At 37.7% G+C, this 15896-nt stretch overlaps 1 protein-coding gene across 5 annotated transcripts in view; it reads right to left on the bottom strand.

Annotated features, from left to right (window-relative positions):
* MYO5A (myosin VA) overlaps positions 1-15896 on the bottom strand; it is a 168658-nt gene that overhangs the window by 36695 nt on the left and 116067 nt on the right. For all 5 annotated transcript variants that reach the window (XM_037502502.2, XM_054701588.1, XM_054701587.1 and 2 more), the window contains exons 25-28: positions 15717-15830; positions 10452-10595; positions 9996-10049; positions 198-425 (exon numbers count right to left, since the gene is read on the bottom strand). In XM_037502502.2, the coding sequence (XP_037358399.1) occupies positions 198-425; positions 9996-10049; positions 10452-10595; positions 15717-15830 (540 nt within the window). The remainder of the gene's footprint in view (positions 1-197; positions 426-9995; positions 10050-10451; positions 10596-15716; positions 15831-15896) is intronic.

Raw genomic sequence — 15896 nt, forward strand, 5'->3', positions numbered from 1 at the left:
GAAACTGAAGATAATTCGGAATGTCATTTGTAATTATCTGGTTTTAAACAACATGAGATTTTAAAAGATACTGATTTTAAAAGAAATAATAGTTTCAATTAGACTAAAAAGATTTGCTTCATTATAAATTGAAAGGAAAGACTGGGAGGAATTAGAAGGCAGCCACCAAATATTTGCATTAGCCACTGTGTGCTTACCTTGGGTTGAATGGCTTCTTTCTGGCTCACCAGCTGAGACCTGAGGATGAGGACTTCTTCCTTGCGGACATCAAGCTCCTCACTCACAGAGGTGAGCTGCTCCATGAGGACACGGTAGGCTGGTGCACCGGGAGCAGTCACCTCTGGGGCACTTTTCTCACTAAGGGATTTGCGTAACTCATTTAGCTCATTTTTCAGTTTTTTGTTTTCTGATTCTAGTTCTTGACGCTACATAAAGAGACAAAGAAAAATACATTGCTCTCAGCCTCAATTTTATATTGGAATTTGCATCTTCCCCAAAGATGGTAGAATTCTGCTGGGAAAAAACTGTCAGAGCCACCCTAGTAAATGGCTTCCCGGGTTCCACTGCGAATTATGGAAATGTGACATCAAGTGGAAATGAGCAAAAGAAATGGTAGTTTGCTCCAACAACTCAAATTCCAGAGTCAAATTTATTCTAGGTCTGCCTAGGTATGTCGATGGTCTGGAGAGACTGCTTAGATTCCAGGGACGAGCTTCGCCCAGTCCTAAGAAACTCCAGTTTTGTTTGTGGGTAAATATAAGGACAAGTATGAAGGTCTAGCTGGTCAGGTTATTTTCAAGAATGATTCAGATCAGCAGAGAATCCTGAAACTGTGAGTAGGACGCTTTATTTCCTTTGTAAAGCAGAATGGAAGGATTACTGAAAACTTAGACTTTTAATGTTTAATAAAAAAATTGTCATATCATTTAAATTAATACAATTCCTATTAGTGTTTCAATGCCAATATCTTTTTTAAACTTTGTTCCTATGTGGCATGCTTGTTACACTGCTTGGGAGATGAGAAAAGAGGACAGGTCACCTCTTCCTTGAGTCATCAGATGGACACACACATCCTTCATCCTCCTTATTTTCACATGCTATCATACTACTCATGCCACCCATTCATGCACTCTGCAAATAGCAATGAGGACCTAGAATAGAGTTGACACTAACTCCATTTACTACACTGAAAGACAAATGTTACAGGATATTGGTTGGGAAAAGTGAATTGGATAGACATCTGAAAGCATCATGCTGCCTGACTTAGCACATGATGTAAGCTTTATGATAATGGAAGTAAGACACTTTTCTGCATAAAGAGAACATGTTTGTTTTTTCTAGAAAAATAAAACTTAGGTTTATAGCACCATATCAGACATTTCAACATGCGATAGTAAAACTACTGATCAATTCTTTTCCCCCTAGTTTATGAATATATAACCCTTTCTTTCATGAATCAGTCCATTCTCATGTGAAAATTAAAGTTCTTTCCTACCCCTGGTCTCCTACCAACTGGTCATCAGGCTCATGGTGCTCTTTCAACAGTAAAAAACAGGAATATATTTACTTAGACACCTAAACTCTGATGCAGTTTCCCAAACCTTAAGTACAATAGAATAACCTGGAGAATAGACTAGCCACACCATCAGAGTTTGTGATTCAGTAGGACTGGTATAAGGTCCACAAATCTGTATTTCCAGGTTTCCAGATGATGGTGATATTGCTGGTCCAGGGGCCACATATTGATAACCAGTGAGCTAATGACTTTGTGATTTGAGTTTCATTTTTAACATAACACAGAGAATATCTGTCTGCTTTTGTGTGAGGCAGGCAAAGAAGGCTCTGGAGACCAGACAGACTCCTACCCCTATTTCTTTGGCCTGTCCAATCCCATCCTATTCAACTCTTTTGAATTCGTCTTCTAGACAGAGTATAAAAGATAATGGAGAAGTAAGACTAACTGAGATGTCCCTTTGCTGCTCCTTTACTTTTTCCACAAATACTATCCGAGTAGTACTTTCAATGAAGGAGCAAAAGATTTATTCGTGTTGTAACTTAGAAAAGGTAAGAGCCTGTTAGAACATTTTAAAAACTATTGTTTTTGGTAAAAAATAGTTTTCAACGCGGACCGGGATCGCAGCGGCCCAGGTCCCCGCGCCTGCGACCTAGGCTTGCGGGGAGACGCACGGAGGTCCTCACTGAGGTGAAGGTCCCTCCCTGAGTGAGCAGGAACCAGGCGTCCAGGCACGGGAGCGGTGCAAAAGGCGCCATTCCCGCGCCACTGAACTGGGCTACAGCCCGCGTCCTGGACCTGAGGGCTTTGGAACTGAGACCCGGGGCACGAAATTAGGGGCGTGGGTTCCCCACGACGGTGGGGCACAAGGCAGACACAGCACCCCAAAGCCGTTGAGGTGTACCCTACCATCCCCGCTCTGCTCCCTGTCCCACGGGGTGGAAAATCAGCTCCCCAAGGGCTCTAGGAGAGATCTCTGGCGCCACCTAGCGACTTGAAGCCAGCACAGGCTCCTGAAGGAGCTAGTGGCCAGCTGGGGAGTTAGCCCACACCGGGCCCCTTCCGAACAAGTAGTCTGAGCCCACAGGGAGAGCGAGCACCCACAGCCGGGGCAGACCAGGCGCGCAGAAGAGTGTGCCTGAGACTGGACGTGCAGGGAGTGTGTCCCACATCACCATTTTAGAACAGGGACATTTCTTCAGTAAAGACTACCTGCACAAGGCTTCCTCAGGAGCCAGAGGTGAGCAGGGGAAGTTCGCCCACGCCAGACCCCCTCTGGCCTGCAGTCCAAGCCCAGAGGGGGAACAGGAACCCACCGCTGGGGCAGACCAGGCGCACAGGGGAGTGTGTCCCCACATCGGCATTTAAGGACAGGGACCTTTCTCCAATAAAGACAGCTTGAAACTGACAGATGACTCCTGGAGGAACCAGAGGGGAGCAGAGAAGCCCACCCAAGATGCTGGCCAGTCCCAACAACACAGTGTCCCAACGCATACGGCAAATTAGAAAACAGACAGTAGGGAGGAGAAGAACCACACGCAAACTAGCAACTCTCCAGAGAAAAAGCACACCACAAAAAAGAAAACCAGCCCCCAGATTGCAACGACAGTAACTTGGAAGAACTTCTGAGCCTTCCAGAAAGAGAATTTAAAATTGCCGTGATTAAAAAACTGACAGAAGTCATAAAGGAAAACAATGATAAGGGAAAAATAATCAACGATCAGAAGAATGAAATTGAGTCCCTAAAGAGGGAAGTAAAAGAAATGCAGGAGATCAAAGAATTAGTGGAAGAACTAAAGAATTCTGAGAAAAGCAATGAAAGCAGAATTGATGAAATGGAAGAACGAATAAGTGCTCTTGAAGACACAGAAATAAAAAGAACCAAAACAGAAAAGGAAAGAGAAGTACGAAGGAAAAAGAATGAAGAAAGACTTCGGGAACTATCTGACTCCATGAGGAAAGGAAATATAAGAGTTATAGGAATACCAGAAGGAGAGGAGAGAGAAGTAGGAACAGAGAAAATATTCAAAGAGATAATTGAAGAGAACTTCCCAAATGTGAAGAAGGAGCTGAAAATTGATATACAAGAAGCAAGAAGAACACCAAACTTCCACGACGAAAGAAAAAATACAGCAAGACACATAATAGTAAAGCTCCCTAGAATCCAGGACAAGGAAAAAATAATGAAGCTGGCAAGAGGGAAGAAACAGATAACATTCAAAGGAAAGCCAATCAGGCTGACATCAGACTTCTCCGAAGAAACACTACGGGCAAGGAGAGAGTGGAGGGACATAGTCAACAGACTCCAAGAAAACAGATGCCAACCAAGAATACTCTATCCCGCAAAGCTCTCCTTCCTCTTTGAAGAAAGAATATGGACCTTCCCAGACAAACAGAAACTCCGGAATTTCATTGCAACTAAACCCCCACTCCAAAAAATACTACAAGGAGTCCTAAAGCCAGAACCTCAGAGGGACGAATAACAATGAAAGAAGGCCAAAAAAAAAAAAAAGTCATTAAAAGAATAAATAAATAAAATCAAAGGAAAGACAAACACAATGGCAAATACAGATGTTAACATATCAATATTAACTCTAAATGTAAATGGACTAAACTCTTCAATAAAAGACACAGAGTTGCAGCCTGGATTAAGAAACAAAACCCAACCTTTTGCTGTCTCCAGGAAACACATTTAGCTACAAAAGATAAAAATAGGCTCAAAGTTAAAGGATGGAAAACAATCCTACAAGCAAATGGACCAAAAAAGAAAGCAGGAACAGCTATACTTATATCAGATAAAACAGATTTCAAACTCAAAAAGATAAAAAGAGACCCCAATGGTCACTACATTATGATCAAGGGGACAATACTTCAAGAAGAAATAACACTCATTAACATATACTCACCAAACGAAGGAGCACCAAAATATATCAGACAACTGTTGTCCTCTCTGAAAACAGACATCAGAGAAAACACATACGTAGTGGGAGACTTCAACACACCACTATCAACAATGGATAGATCAACAAGACAGAAAATAAGTAAAGAAACCAAAGCTCTAAATAAGAACCTAGAGCAATTGGGCTTAACAGACATCTATAGAACACTAAACCCCAAAAAAACGGAGTACACATTTTTCTCAAGCGCACACGGATCATTCTCCAGGATCGATCACATACTGGGGCACAAGACAAACATCAACAGATACACCAAGATTGAAATCATATCAACCATCTTTTCTGACCATGAAGGCATCAAACTAGAAATAAACCATAAAAAGAAGGCAAGGAACTTTCCTACCTCATGGAGATTAAAAACCACACTACTGGAAGACCACTGGACTAATGAGGAGATCAAAGAAGAAATTAAAAAATTTTTTGAATTGAACGACAAGGAGGACACCAATATCCTAAATGTATGGGATGCAGCAAAAGCAGTAATAAGAGGAAAATAGAAGCTCACATCAAGAAACAAGAAAGAACTCAAAGAAACAACCTAATCTCAAAGCTCAAAGATCTAGAAAAAGAACAACAAAAAAACCCCAAAACCAGTAGAAGAAAAGAAATAATAAAACCAAAGCAGAAATAAATGAAATTGAAACTAAAAAAACAATCCAAAAGATCAATGAAACCAAAAGCTGGTTCTTTGAAAAAATCAATAAAATAGACAAACCCCTAGCCAGGCTCACAAAGAAAAAAGGGAGAAAGCACAAATAAACAGGATCATTAATGAAAGAGGAGAAATCACAACGGACACAGCAGAAATCAAAAGAATAATCAGTAACTACTATGAACAGTTATATGGAAACAAGTTTAACAATCTAGAGGAGATGGACAAATTCCTACAACTCTACAATCACCCAAAGCTAGATAAAGAAGAAATAGAACACCTAAACAGACCAATTACAATTAGCGAAATTGAAATGGTAATCAAAAACCTCCCCAAAAACAAAAGCCCAGGACCTGATGGATTTACAAATGAATTCTACCAAACATTCAGAGACGAATTAGTGCCTATCCTTCACAAACTCTTCCAAAAAATTGAGAAGGAAGGGACAATACCAAACACGTTCTATGAAGCCAACATTACACTAATACCAAAACCGAACAAGGACAACACAAAAAAGGAAAACTACAGGCCAATCTCCCTAATGAACACTGATGCAAAAATCCTCAATAAAATTTTAGCCATCAGAATCCAACAATGTATCCATAAGATAATTCACCACGACCAAGTAGGATTCATTCCAGGGGCACAAGGATGGTTTAACATCCGAAAATCAATCAACGTTATCCAACACATCAACAAAAAGAAATATAAAAACCATATGATAATATCAATAGATGCTGAGAAAGCTTTCGACAAAGTGCAACACCCATTCATGATAAAAGCCCTTGAAATTCTTGGGATACAAGGAACATACCTCAACATCATAAAGGCCATCTATGACAAGCCAACAGCCAGTATCATTCTCAATGGTGAAAAGCTGAAAGCAATTCCATTAAGATCTGGAACAAGACAAGGATGTCCACTCTCACCACTGCTTTTCAATATAATACTGGAAGTCCTAGCCAGAGCAATAAGACAAGAGAAAGACATCCAAGGAATCCAAATAGGAAAAGAAGAAGTCAAACTATCACTATTTGCAGACGATATGATATTATACATAGAGAACCCCAAAAACTCCACAGAAAAGCTAATTCAACTCATCAATCAGTTCAGTAAAGTGGCAGGATACAAAATCAACACGCAAAAGTCAGTAGCCTTCCTATACACAAACAATAAATCTGAAGAAGAAGAAATCAAAAAAACCATCCCTTTTGTTATTGAAACAAAAAAAATCAAATATTGGGAATAAATCTAACAAAAGAGGTAAAGGACCTATACAAAGAAAACTATAAAACACTGTAAAAGAAATAGAAGAAGACACAAAGAAATGGAGAGACATCCCCTGCTCGTGGATTGGAAGAATAAACATTATTAAAATGGCCATTCTTCCAAAAGCAATATACAGATTCAATGCTATTCCAATCAAAATTCCAATGTCATTCTTCAAAGAAATAGAACAATTATTGATGAAATTCATATGGAATCACAAAAAACCCCGAATAGCCAAAGCTCTCCTGAAAAAAAAAGAAGGGAATGGAGGCATTACACTCCCAGACTTCAAACTATACTACAAAGCCATAATCATCAAAACTGCATGGTATTGGAACAAGAACAGACATACAGACCAATGGAATCGAATAGAAAATCCAGAAGTAAACCCACAGATTTATGGTCAACTAATCTTTGACAAAGGAGCAAAGACTATGCATTGGAGCAAAGAAAGTTTGTTCAATAAATGGTGCTGGGAAAACTGGGTCGCTACATGCAAAAGAATGAAGCTTGACCACTACCTCACACCATACACAAAAATCAACTCAAAATGGATTAAAGAACTAGACATAAGACCTGAAACCATAAAATATATAGAAGGAAATATAGGCGAAACACTACGTGATTTGCACATCAAAGACATCTTTACAGACACATCACCCAAAGCAGTGATAGTGAAGGCAAAGATAAACAGCTGGGACTACATCAAATTAAAGAGCTTCTGCACAGCAAAAGAGACAATAACAAAAACAAAGAGAAACCCCACCAACTGGGAGAACATTTTTGCACCCAACACTAATGATAAAGGACTGATCACAAAAATCTGCAAAGAGCTGATGAGACTCAACAACAACAAAGAAAATAATCCAGTCAAAAAATGGGCAGAAGAGCTAAAAAGAAACTTCTCTGAAGAGGAAATGCAAATGGCCAACAGGCATATGAAAAATGTTCAACATCACTTGCCATCAGGGAAATGCAAATCAAAACTACCATGAGATACCATCTTACACCAGTGAGAATGGCACATATTAAAAAAACTAGCAACAACAAATGCTGGCGAGGGTGTGGAGAAAAAGGAACTCTTCTGCACTGTTGGTGGGAGTGCAAACTGGTCCAACCAATGTGGAAAGCTGTGTGGAGATTTCTGGACCTACTAAACATAGAGCTTCCATATGATCCAGCAATTCCACACCTAGGTATTTACCCAAAGGGCACAGAAACATCAATTCCAAAGAACACCTGCACCCCTATGTTTATAGCAGCACTGTTTACAATAGCTAAGCTTTGGAAACAACCCAAATGCCCAAAAATAGATGACTGGATCAAGAAGATGTGGTACATATATACCATGGAATATTACTCAGCATTCAAAAAGATAAACACATGCAATTTGCAGCAACATGGATGGCGCTGGAAGGGATCATGCTCAGCGAAATAAGCCAAAAAGAAAAAGAAAAATACCGGATGGTCTCACTCATAGCAGGAATCTAGAAAACTTAAATAAGGGACCAGGAAAATGAATAACTATAAGAAAGTGAAAATCAAAATCAACAAAAAACTATGAACCAGAGACACTTTTTGGGGGCGGGGGCGGAGGGGAGGGATTGGGGTCAGAATGGGGGGGCTGCAATTGTATGGGGAATATAACAATAAAATTAAAAAAAAAAAAAAAAAAAAAGTGGAAGTTAAAAAAAAAAAAATAGTTTTCAGACAAGAGGTAATAAGAACCTAGGGTATTCAGAAAGTTTCCTATCACTTCATTCAAGATCAGACTCTTCCACCTGAGAGTAAATCTCTTAACTTTTTAAGCCCCAGTTTACAAATCTTTAAAAAGGAAACAAAAAAATTTGTCTCAGAAGTAGTGACAATGACTAAGTAAGGCAAAAAAACTTTTTAAGGTTTTATTAAATACCAGTGGAAAAGTTCTTGCTCTCTTCAGCAGAAGCAACTAATAAAAAAAATTATGGGGCTTCCTTGCCCCTCCCTGGCCTGGTTCCACAGGCCGCAGAATCCCACTTTACTTCTGTTCCTTTTCTCCTCAATAAACTTTTTCTTTCTCTAAAGAAAAAAAAAATTATGACTTTGGGCAGGTAAAAGGACAGGCAATCTTTTTATAATGATGCCATACAGCAGAGAATAACCAGAAATCAGCGGCCTGGACCATGGGTAGTAACAAAGTCACAGAGGATACAGTGCTATTAATATACATACTTTATGTTCCAAATCAATTTATTAGGAAATAATATATCAGAACTAGACTTCAAGTAATGTTGCAAAAAAAATCCCCACAAAACTACTTCATGACAATTTAGCAACCTGAAGAATTCTTGAAATTCTCAATATACACATAAAGCCTTTAAAATGAGTTTTCCTTTTCCATTTTTGTGGTGCCTCTAATTTTAGTTTACTATAATTTTCCAGCTACTCTAGACTATAATTTACAAAAGTAAAAGAATAAAAAAATTGACAGAAAGAGAAAATATCAAAGAACAAGAAATTTAACACAAAACAGTAGCCTAGAACACTTAGAAGCTGGGGGTATCTTGACAGCTGACAGCCTGATAGCTCAGACTTCATAGAGTTCAAAAGTTTCTGATACTGGAAAGTAGAGGAAGGTGCAGGTGGAACACAACCTGCTGTGTATCAAGGAATAGGCTGTTTCATTTATTCCCTAACTTCAATACTTGTGTTACCGAAGACGCTTTGTATTTCAGGAACTATGATTCCTAAGCAATGCCTTCTCCCATGTTCAGCTGCTCTGGAATACACAGTGGCAACTAACCACTATTTAATTAGACATTGCCTTCTGCCATTAAGGAGACAATTGTTTACCTTTGTCCCCCTCCAACCAAATGCTTTTAAAAAGTAAGTTAGAATATGTACCTACTCTACAAACTACTACTGAGTTATAATTCTCTACAAATACATGATTTGAGTGGGGTTTGTGGAAAGAACACAGGAATCAGAGAGATACCTATGTTCAAACTGATTGTTCCTGCTGGTTTTTGGTGGGGTGATCTCAGGGAAGAGCTTACTTATTCCTCTTAGCCTCAATTTCCTCATTTTAAAGCACAGAAAAATATTTTAATTGCAGGATTGTTTAAGAATTAGAACTACACTTAAAAATTATAGTGACAAAAATAGTAGCAAACATCTGTAGGGAACTTACAAAGCTCTGGGCTCTATTATAAGCAGTTGGCAAGAATTCCTTTATATAAACCTCACGGCAAGCATAAAAGTACTATCACTATCTCCATTTTATTGAAAAGAAATTGAGGCACAGGTAGGATATGTAACTTGAACAGTTATATAAACACTGGAGCTGGCATGTGAACCCAAGTCAACCACATCCTTTATCACCTTCTACAGCCTCATATGGCAGCAACTGCTTCTGCTTCTGCTGAGACTAAAGTCTAGCTTATATGAAATATAATTTATTAAAGAAAACAACAAAAGGCTAAAAGTAATGCCTGAATAAGGCTTTAGTGAGGGCCTCTGGTATAACCTGCAGCCCTAAAGAATGCTCTCTGAGAAACAAAAAAGGCTCTGAGCAAGTCTTTTGAGAAAACAAGATATTTGGATTTTGTCAGAAACTTCCCATTACCTTGAGTGATTCATATTCCAGTTCTGCACCTCTAATTTGTGGTCGTTCTTCTTCCTAGGGAATATATAAAGTTAAAAGCTTTATAAATGTTATCTTTTTTTTTTTTTTTGAGGGAGGGGAGCCTCCTTGGTGGTGCAGGGGTTAAAGTCTCAGTGCTACCATGTTATCACCAGTCACTGTGCAATGAGTTCTATCCCCAGCCAAGGAGCTAACCCACATGGTGCAGCAGACCTCTCCTGTCTCACCAGCTGCCCCCCTCAGCAGTGTATTTCAGTAGATACGCCTGTTCTGCTCCCCACTCTGTCTTTGGTGAATCCTCCCCCTGCCAACTCCTTGTACCTCTGGCCTAAATCCCAGTTCTTGTATGCAAAAATAAATAAAATAAATCTTAAAACCAGAAGTTTCAGCATTGCGGCTGAGTTTTCCTGAGGCTGCGGGTGGAAAAGCATCAAGTACCTGTGCCTTGCTGCGGAGCACCTGTTCCTCCTTGTGATCCAGCTCATCCTGCATCAACTGCTTCTCCTGCTCCAGCTCTTTGACTCGCTTCTGGAGCTTGAGGAACAATGACATGTCGAGAGGCACCTTTCTCTCACTTGGCTCCTAAACCCCAGAAATCATAAGATGGTCATGATGATCCAAAAGATGCATATGTCAATACGAAAATGACTAGGAGTTCAACACCAAAATTTAGAAAAAGAAATATAAATGGCCAAAGAACAGGTGACTTTTAAATATACTTAGTACATGCTTACAGAAATCTAGATGGTCCTCACTGGCTATTTTGAAGATTGGCATGTTTCATTTTCTACTTTATACATTTATATACCTGAATTGCTTACCATGAGCAGGTACAGCTTTTGTAATCAAGAAAAATGATTTTTTAAGTGCCCTCATAAATATATTGGCATCAGAGAGAAAACTGAAAAACTAAAATGTATATAATCCTTCATAAACTAAGGGTTAATCTAGTGGCACTTTAAAAACATATCAATTGGTTCAAAAACATAATCATAGTGAAAACTACTTGGACAGATAATGGCACACTAATTAAAACTAAGCAAATGGAAAGAACTAGCGCCATGATGGAAGTTCTGAGAATACCATAATTGCTTCAGCCTGTTTTCTTCAGGTTTAAACTTTTAATGAAATCAGAAGAGACAAAATCATATCATTAGGTTTAATGGAGAAAATGAAGAGTCTCTTTTTGTTAGAGGGAGAAGGGTAGCATCCATTAATTTCTTTAAATGTTCAAGGTATAATTCTTAACTTAATAGCACATCTCATTTCTACAATTGTCACTTTTACCAAAACAGGCATATTTTTCAGATATAAAGTAAAATAAGTTTTCAAAGAAAATTTAGGAAATAATAAAGTACAAGGAAGAGAAATGAAGGCATAATCTCATATCCTGAGACAATCCACAACTTTGTCCAGTCTTTTTTATATGCACCTATAGATTTAAATTGCAGTCACGTTTTCATGATTTTGTACTCACTTTGAAACTATGTGATGGATTATAAATATTTTCCAAATTTACCAAATATGAAATCTGAAACCATAACTTTCCTGGCTATATAGTTAATGTATAACATCATTTGTTATTACCTTATTTATGGACATTGAGTTTGATTCTAAAGTTTTGCTGTTGATATATAGTAAAATAAACATAGTGCTTAAATATCTAAACATTAATATTTTAAAACTTGTTAAATTAGTTCAGCCTGCTTTATATGTCCATGAGTAACCACCGCTTTGTCTGGAACAGCAATGACATACCACATAAGAAAAAATTAACTCAATGTGTACACAAAAATTGGCATTTCACTATTTTAATTTACATTTGCCTTTGGGTAAGATTGAATAATTTTTATATTTACTAGCTATTTTTAGTCTTTTTTGAATTTTATAGTGCCAGTTATTCCAGTTCTACAATAATAGAATTATTATTGAAGAATTAACTAAAGAATTAACTAAACTAAGAAGTAGGATGTTTTTAGGCTGTCAGGGTCATTTACCCGCAGACTAGTTATACCTGGACTTTTTCTTACCGTCCACTTCTGTAATGCTCAACAGTAAGAAAAAGTTTAGTTACATGATCTTCACCATAAAGTCTGTTTTAGCAAAACAGAGTAACATCCAGACAGCATTACATAAAATTACTACAGAACTTCATTCATATAAACACTAATTTTTATACATCCCACAAATTCTTTTTTTAGCTTATTTACAATGTATACATTCCTGTCTACCTAATTTAAACGTCTGTCTATCTATTAATGATGTTATGTATCCCTGATTTTTTAATTCTTTAATCTTTTCCAACACTGCAATAGAGAAGCCTTCATCCTATAAATGAATATAATACATTCAGTGTACCTAAAATTTCTACATTTGGGATCATTCCTCTCAGCTTTAAATAGGCATTTTTATTTGTAAAGAATGCTCTTATTAAAATGGGATGGGATAATTTTAGATACCAGTTAATACCCCATAATGAATTAGTTAATTGCTAGATAACAGCAAAATTCTGCAGACAAGAATATTAAGAGGAGATGAAAGACAAAAAAGATAATATTCAGCAACTGCAAAACTGCTTGAGGAATAATGATTGGTTATGAGTCAAGAGTGCTGTAGATGGTACCTATTCTTACCCTTACTGATAAAATCTAATTAAAGAGATGCCATTTGTACTCTATGCCATGTAAGCACGAAGGAAGACTGGGTCATCTGGTTCAGAGAAATTTCTGGGATTTTGTTTTGCTTTCCTTTCATAGCAAAGACTTTGTACACAAGGCTTTTCCAAGAGAGCACAACTTTGAAAATAACATTAAAAACAACAAACAAACAAAAACCAGCAGTCTCTCATGCGAATAAAATCAGCAAGATAACAATTATTTACCAAATTACCACAGGCCTGGCAGACATTCTGGAATTATTGCTAACAATAGCTGAAAAAGTTATAGAGACCATTTTGTAGGTTTGACAGGTGTGAGGAAGCTCAAGAGCAGAGACAGAATTGGAATCATTAGTTAATACCTACTAATAAACACGCATGACAGAGAGGGGAGATGCAATATTTCTAAACCAACCTAACTCCAAACCACAAAGACAGGAAGTGTGGGAGGGCTGCAAAGCAAGTGAATTCTTGCTTTGGCAAGTGAGTTCTCTAGAGGAGGTGAATTCTCTAGAGAGAGATTAGGAACTATGGTACCCTTGTGACTTATGAATAACAAAGCACAGGTTTGGTAATGCTAGAAACATTCTTTTTTTACATCAAATTTTGCTATATTACATGACTAAGGTTGGAATTTTGTGTTCTAAAACAGTCTGGAAGATACCTCCATATCTATTTTAATAGTAATGATGATAATGATGATGGTGATGATGATGATGCAACTGATAAATAAGACTGGACCAATTATTTTCCTGGCACCAGATTCTAGTAGTATTACACATAGGAATGGAATATTTGTAAACCTGGCCATTACAGAGGTAGTTTCGGGAAGCAACTCAAACCTGGACGTCATAAGTAACTGGTGTACAAATAGTCTTCTCTCCTACCTAATGTCCCTTCTGAAAACCAGTATCTTTTTCTATTACCAGGTGTATAGATTCCCACCTTTCTGATCCTGACCACACCCTGTCAGAGTTATAGGGTGATCCCTGGAAACCTATTTGTTAGAGCAAAAACATGTATTTACTGAAGACTTAGTATGTACCAACCAAACTCTGTACCAAATGTTTTACAAGAATTAACTTGTTTAATCTTCAAAACATCACTCACTACCAGGTAAGATAGTAATAGCACCCCCATTTCACAAATAAGGAAACTCAGGCAGAGAGACTGAGGTAAAGGATTTGTACTTAGTCCCAGTGAGGAAAGTTACTGTAGTCTGTCCTATGGTAATGATAGCAATACTAAGAAAAGTCAGTCACATTTTAGATGCATGCACTAAGTCCAAGGTCCTAGGATGACCAGTTCAGTAAGCAGCCTTCCCCACTAGTTAGAGAAGACTTCTGGGTGGGGCACATGCATTACTGCTGGTTGATGGTGTATGTGAAGAACAGTATGTAATACTCTAAGATCTGTGTTTGTGGAGAACAAATCCTTCTTCAAATCATTTAAAAGAGTTGAGAAAGATTCAGCAGAAAACAGGTGAAAATTACAAACAAAAAGTAACTCTTTCTCTAAAATCTGTAAGACTCTGCAGAAAACTTCAGTAGACACCCTGAAATACATCATTACTAATAAAAATTAGATAAAGCATGTAAGAGTTTTTTAGTTTAAAAAACGACGATGTCCTCAATCAAAACTGTCAATAAGAGACTTTCTTGTTCTGAATTTAATCCAAAATAATTCCCAGCAAACACCTTTTTTCTCATAACTTTTCCCTGCCATGTTGAAGCTGCTTAGGTAGTATTACACTGGGATTTGTAAACATACCTCCCTCAGACTACTACAAGGGCGTACTACCATTAAGACTATCAGGATGCAATTTTAAAACCATCATATTCAAAAGAGAGTCTTAAGTTTTAACTCTGAAATTTCCACAAACTGACTGTGTGGTAGTCTCCAAAGATGGCCAACAGTGATACCTCCTAACACAGATGCCTTTCCTCCCATCAAGAGATGAAGTCTGCTCCTCTACCTTTTGGACTTGGGTTGAACTTGTAATTTGCTTTAACTCTAGAATGTGGCAGAACTGACACTGTGCTAGTTCTGGGTCCTAACAGGACTATCATCTTTTGAACTCACACACCATGCCGAAGAGAGAGGCCCAAGGAAGAGAACCCAGGGATACCAGCTGAATGCAGGGCAATGGTACTCCAACCAACACCATTTGGGGCAGTAAGAACTGCAGTTCTAAGTAGACAAACCTGTTAGAACACTAGCTCTGCCACTTGCAAGCTATGACGGTGGACAAGTAACAGGCTTCTTGAATGTATGACTTCAACTATGTGATACTTTTCTTCAAAATGAACTCAATAAGATGGGAGAAACTTTTCATTCCTAGGTAGAACTAAGATAAGGAAGCAAACAATCATCTGATTTCGTCACCTATTGTGCCAAAAACAGTGTATTTCTGACTCGGCCATTTTCTCAGAATGTAAGTAAAAATAGAACAGTTATGCCTGAATTACCCATTACTGAGACTAATATCATTTGAAAACCAAATTTGAGAATTGAGAACAATGTAACTTAAAGTCATAGTATTCTCAGAGCTACAGTAATTTTCATTTTAGTTTCATACCATATAACACAAAATATGAAGGATGATTTCAAGATGTTTCTCATGCACTTTTATGAAAAAAAATTATATTGATTAAAAACTGTCAGCAAACAGAACCAGCAATTTTGCTAACCTCTTGGGCACTGGTATTTATAAGACTCAAAGGGCTTACACTGAAAAATAATTTACCTCAGTCTGAAATAAATTCATGATAGGTTATATTTTTTGTACATACAATATATTAAGGTATAAAGGGAAACTAAACTATGAGAGGGAAAATCTGGTATTCAAACTTACATTCAAATTAAAGGGTATTGATAAAAAAAATATGCAATAAGTACACACGTAACAGCTAATTAAGTACCCCCAAGTCTCTTAAGAATAAACAGATCAAAATAAATGGCAAATGGATCTGCTCTGCAATAGAAATATTCTCTTTGACAATAGCATGGTCACAGCCTATTTTGAGTGGTAGGTATCTAAAATGTACCTCTGTCCGCAATGGAATGTCTTCAGTTTCTGTAATTTCAGAGCTAAAGGTATATTCAGACTCATTGCTGCTGTGAGTGGAGTCTGTTCTCTTGTGTCCAGGCTTAGGCACATTCTGCAAGGCAAATAAAACACGTATTATTAACATAATAAACCACACATAGTTCAGACAGAAGATACC

This window comes from Talpa occidentalis, unplaced genomic scaffold (assembly GCF_014898055.3).
Source record: "Talpa occidentalis isolate TD23 unplaced genomic scaffold, MPIMG_talOcc4v2.1 talOcc4.11, whole genome shotgun sequence".
NCBI lineage: Eukaryota > Metazoa > Chordata > Mammalia > Eulipotyphla > Talpidae > Talpa > Talpa occidentalis.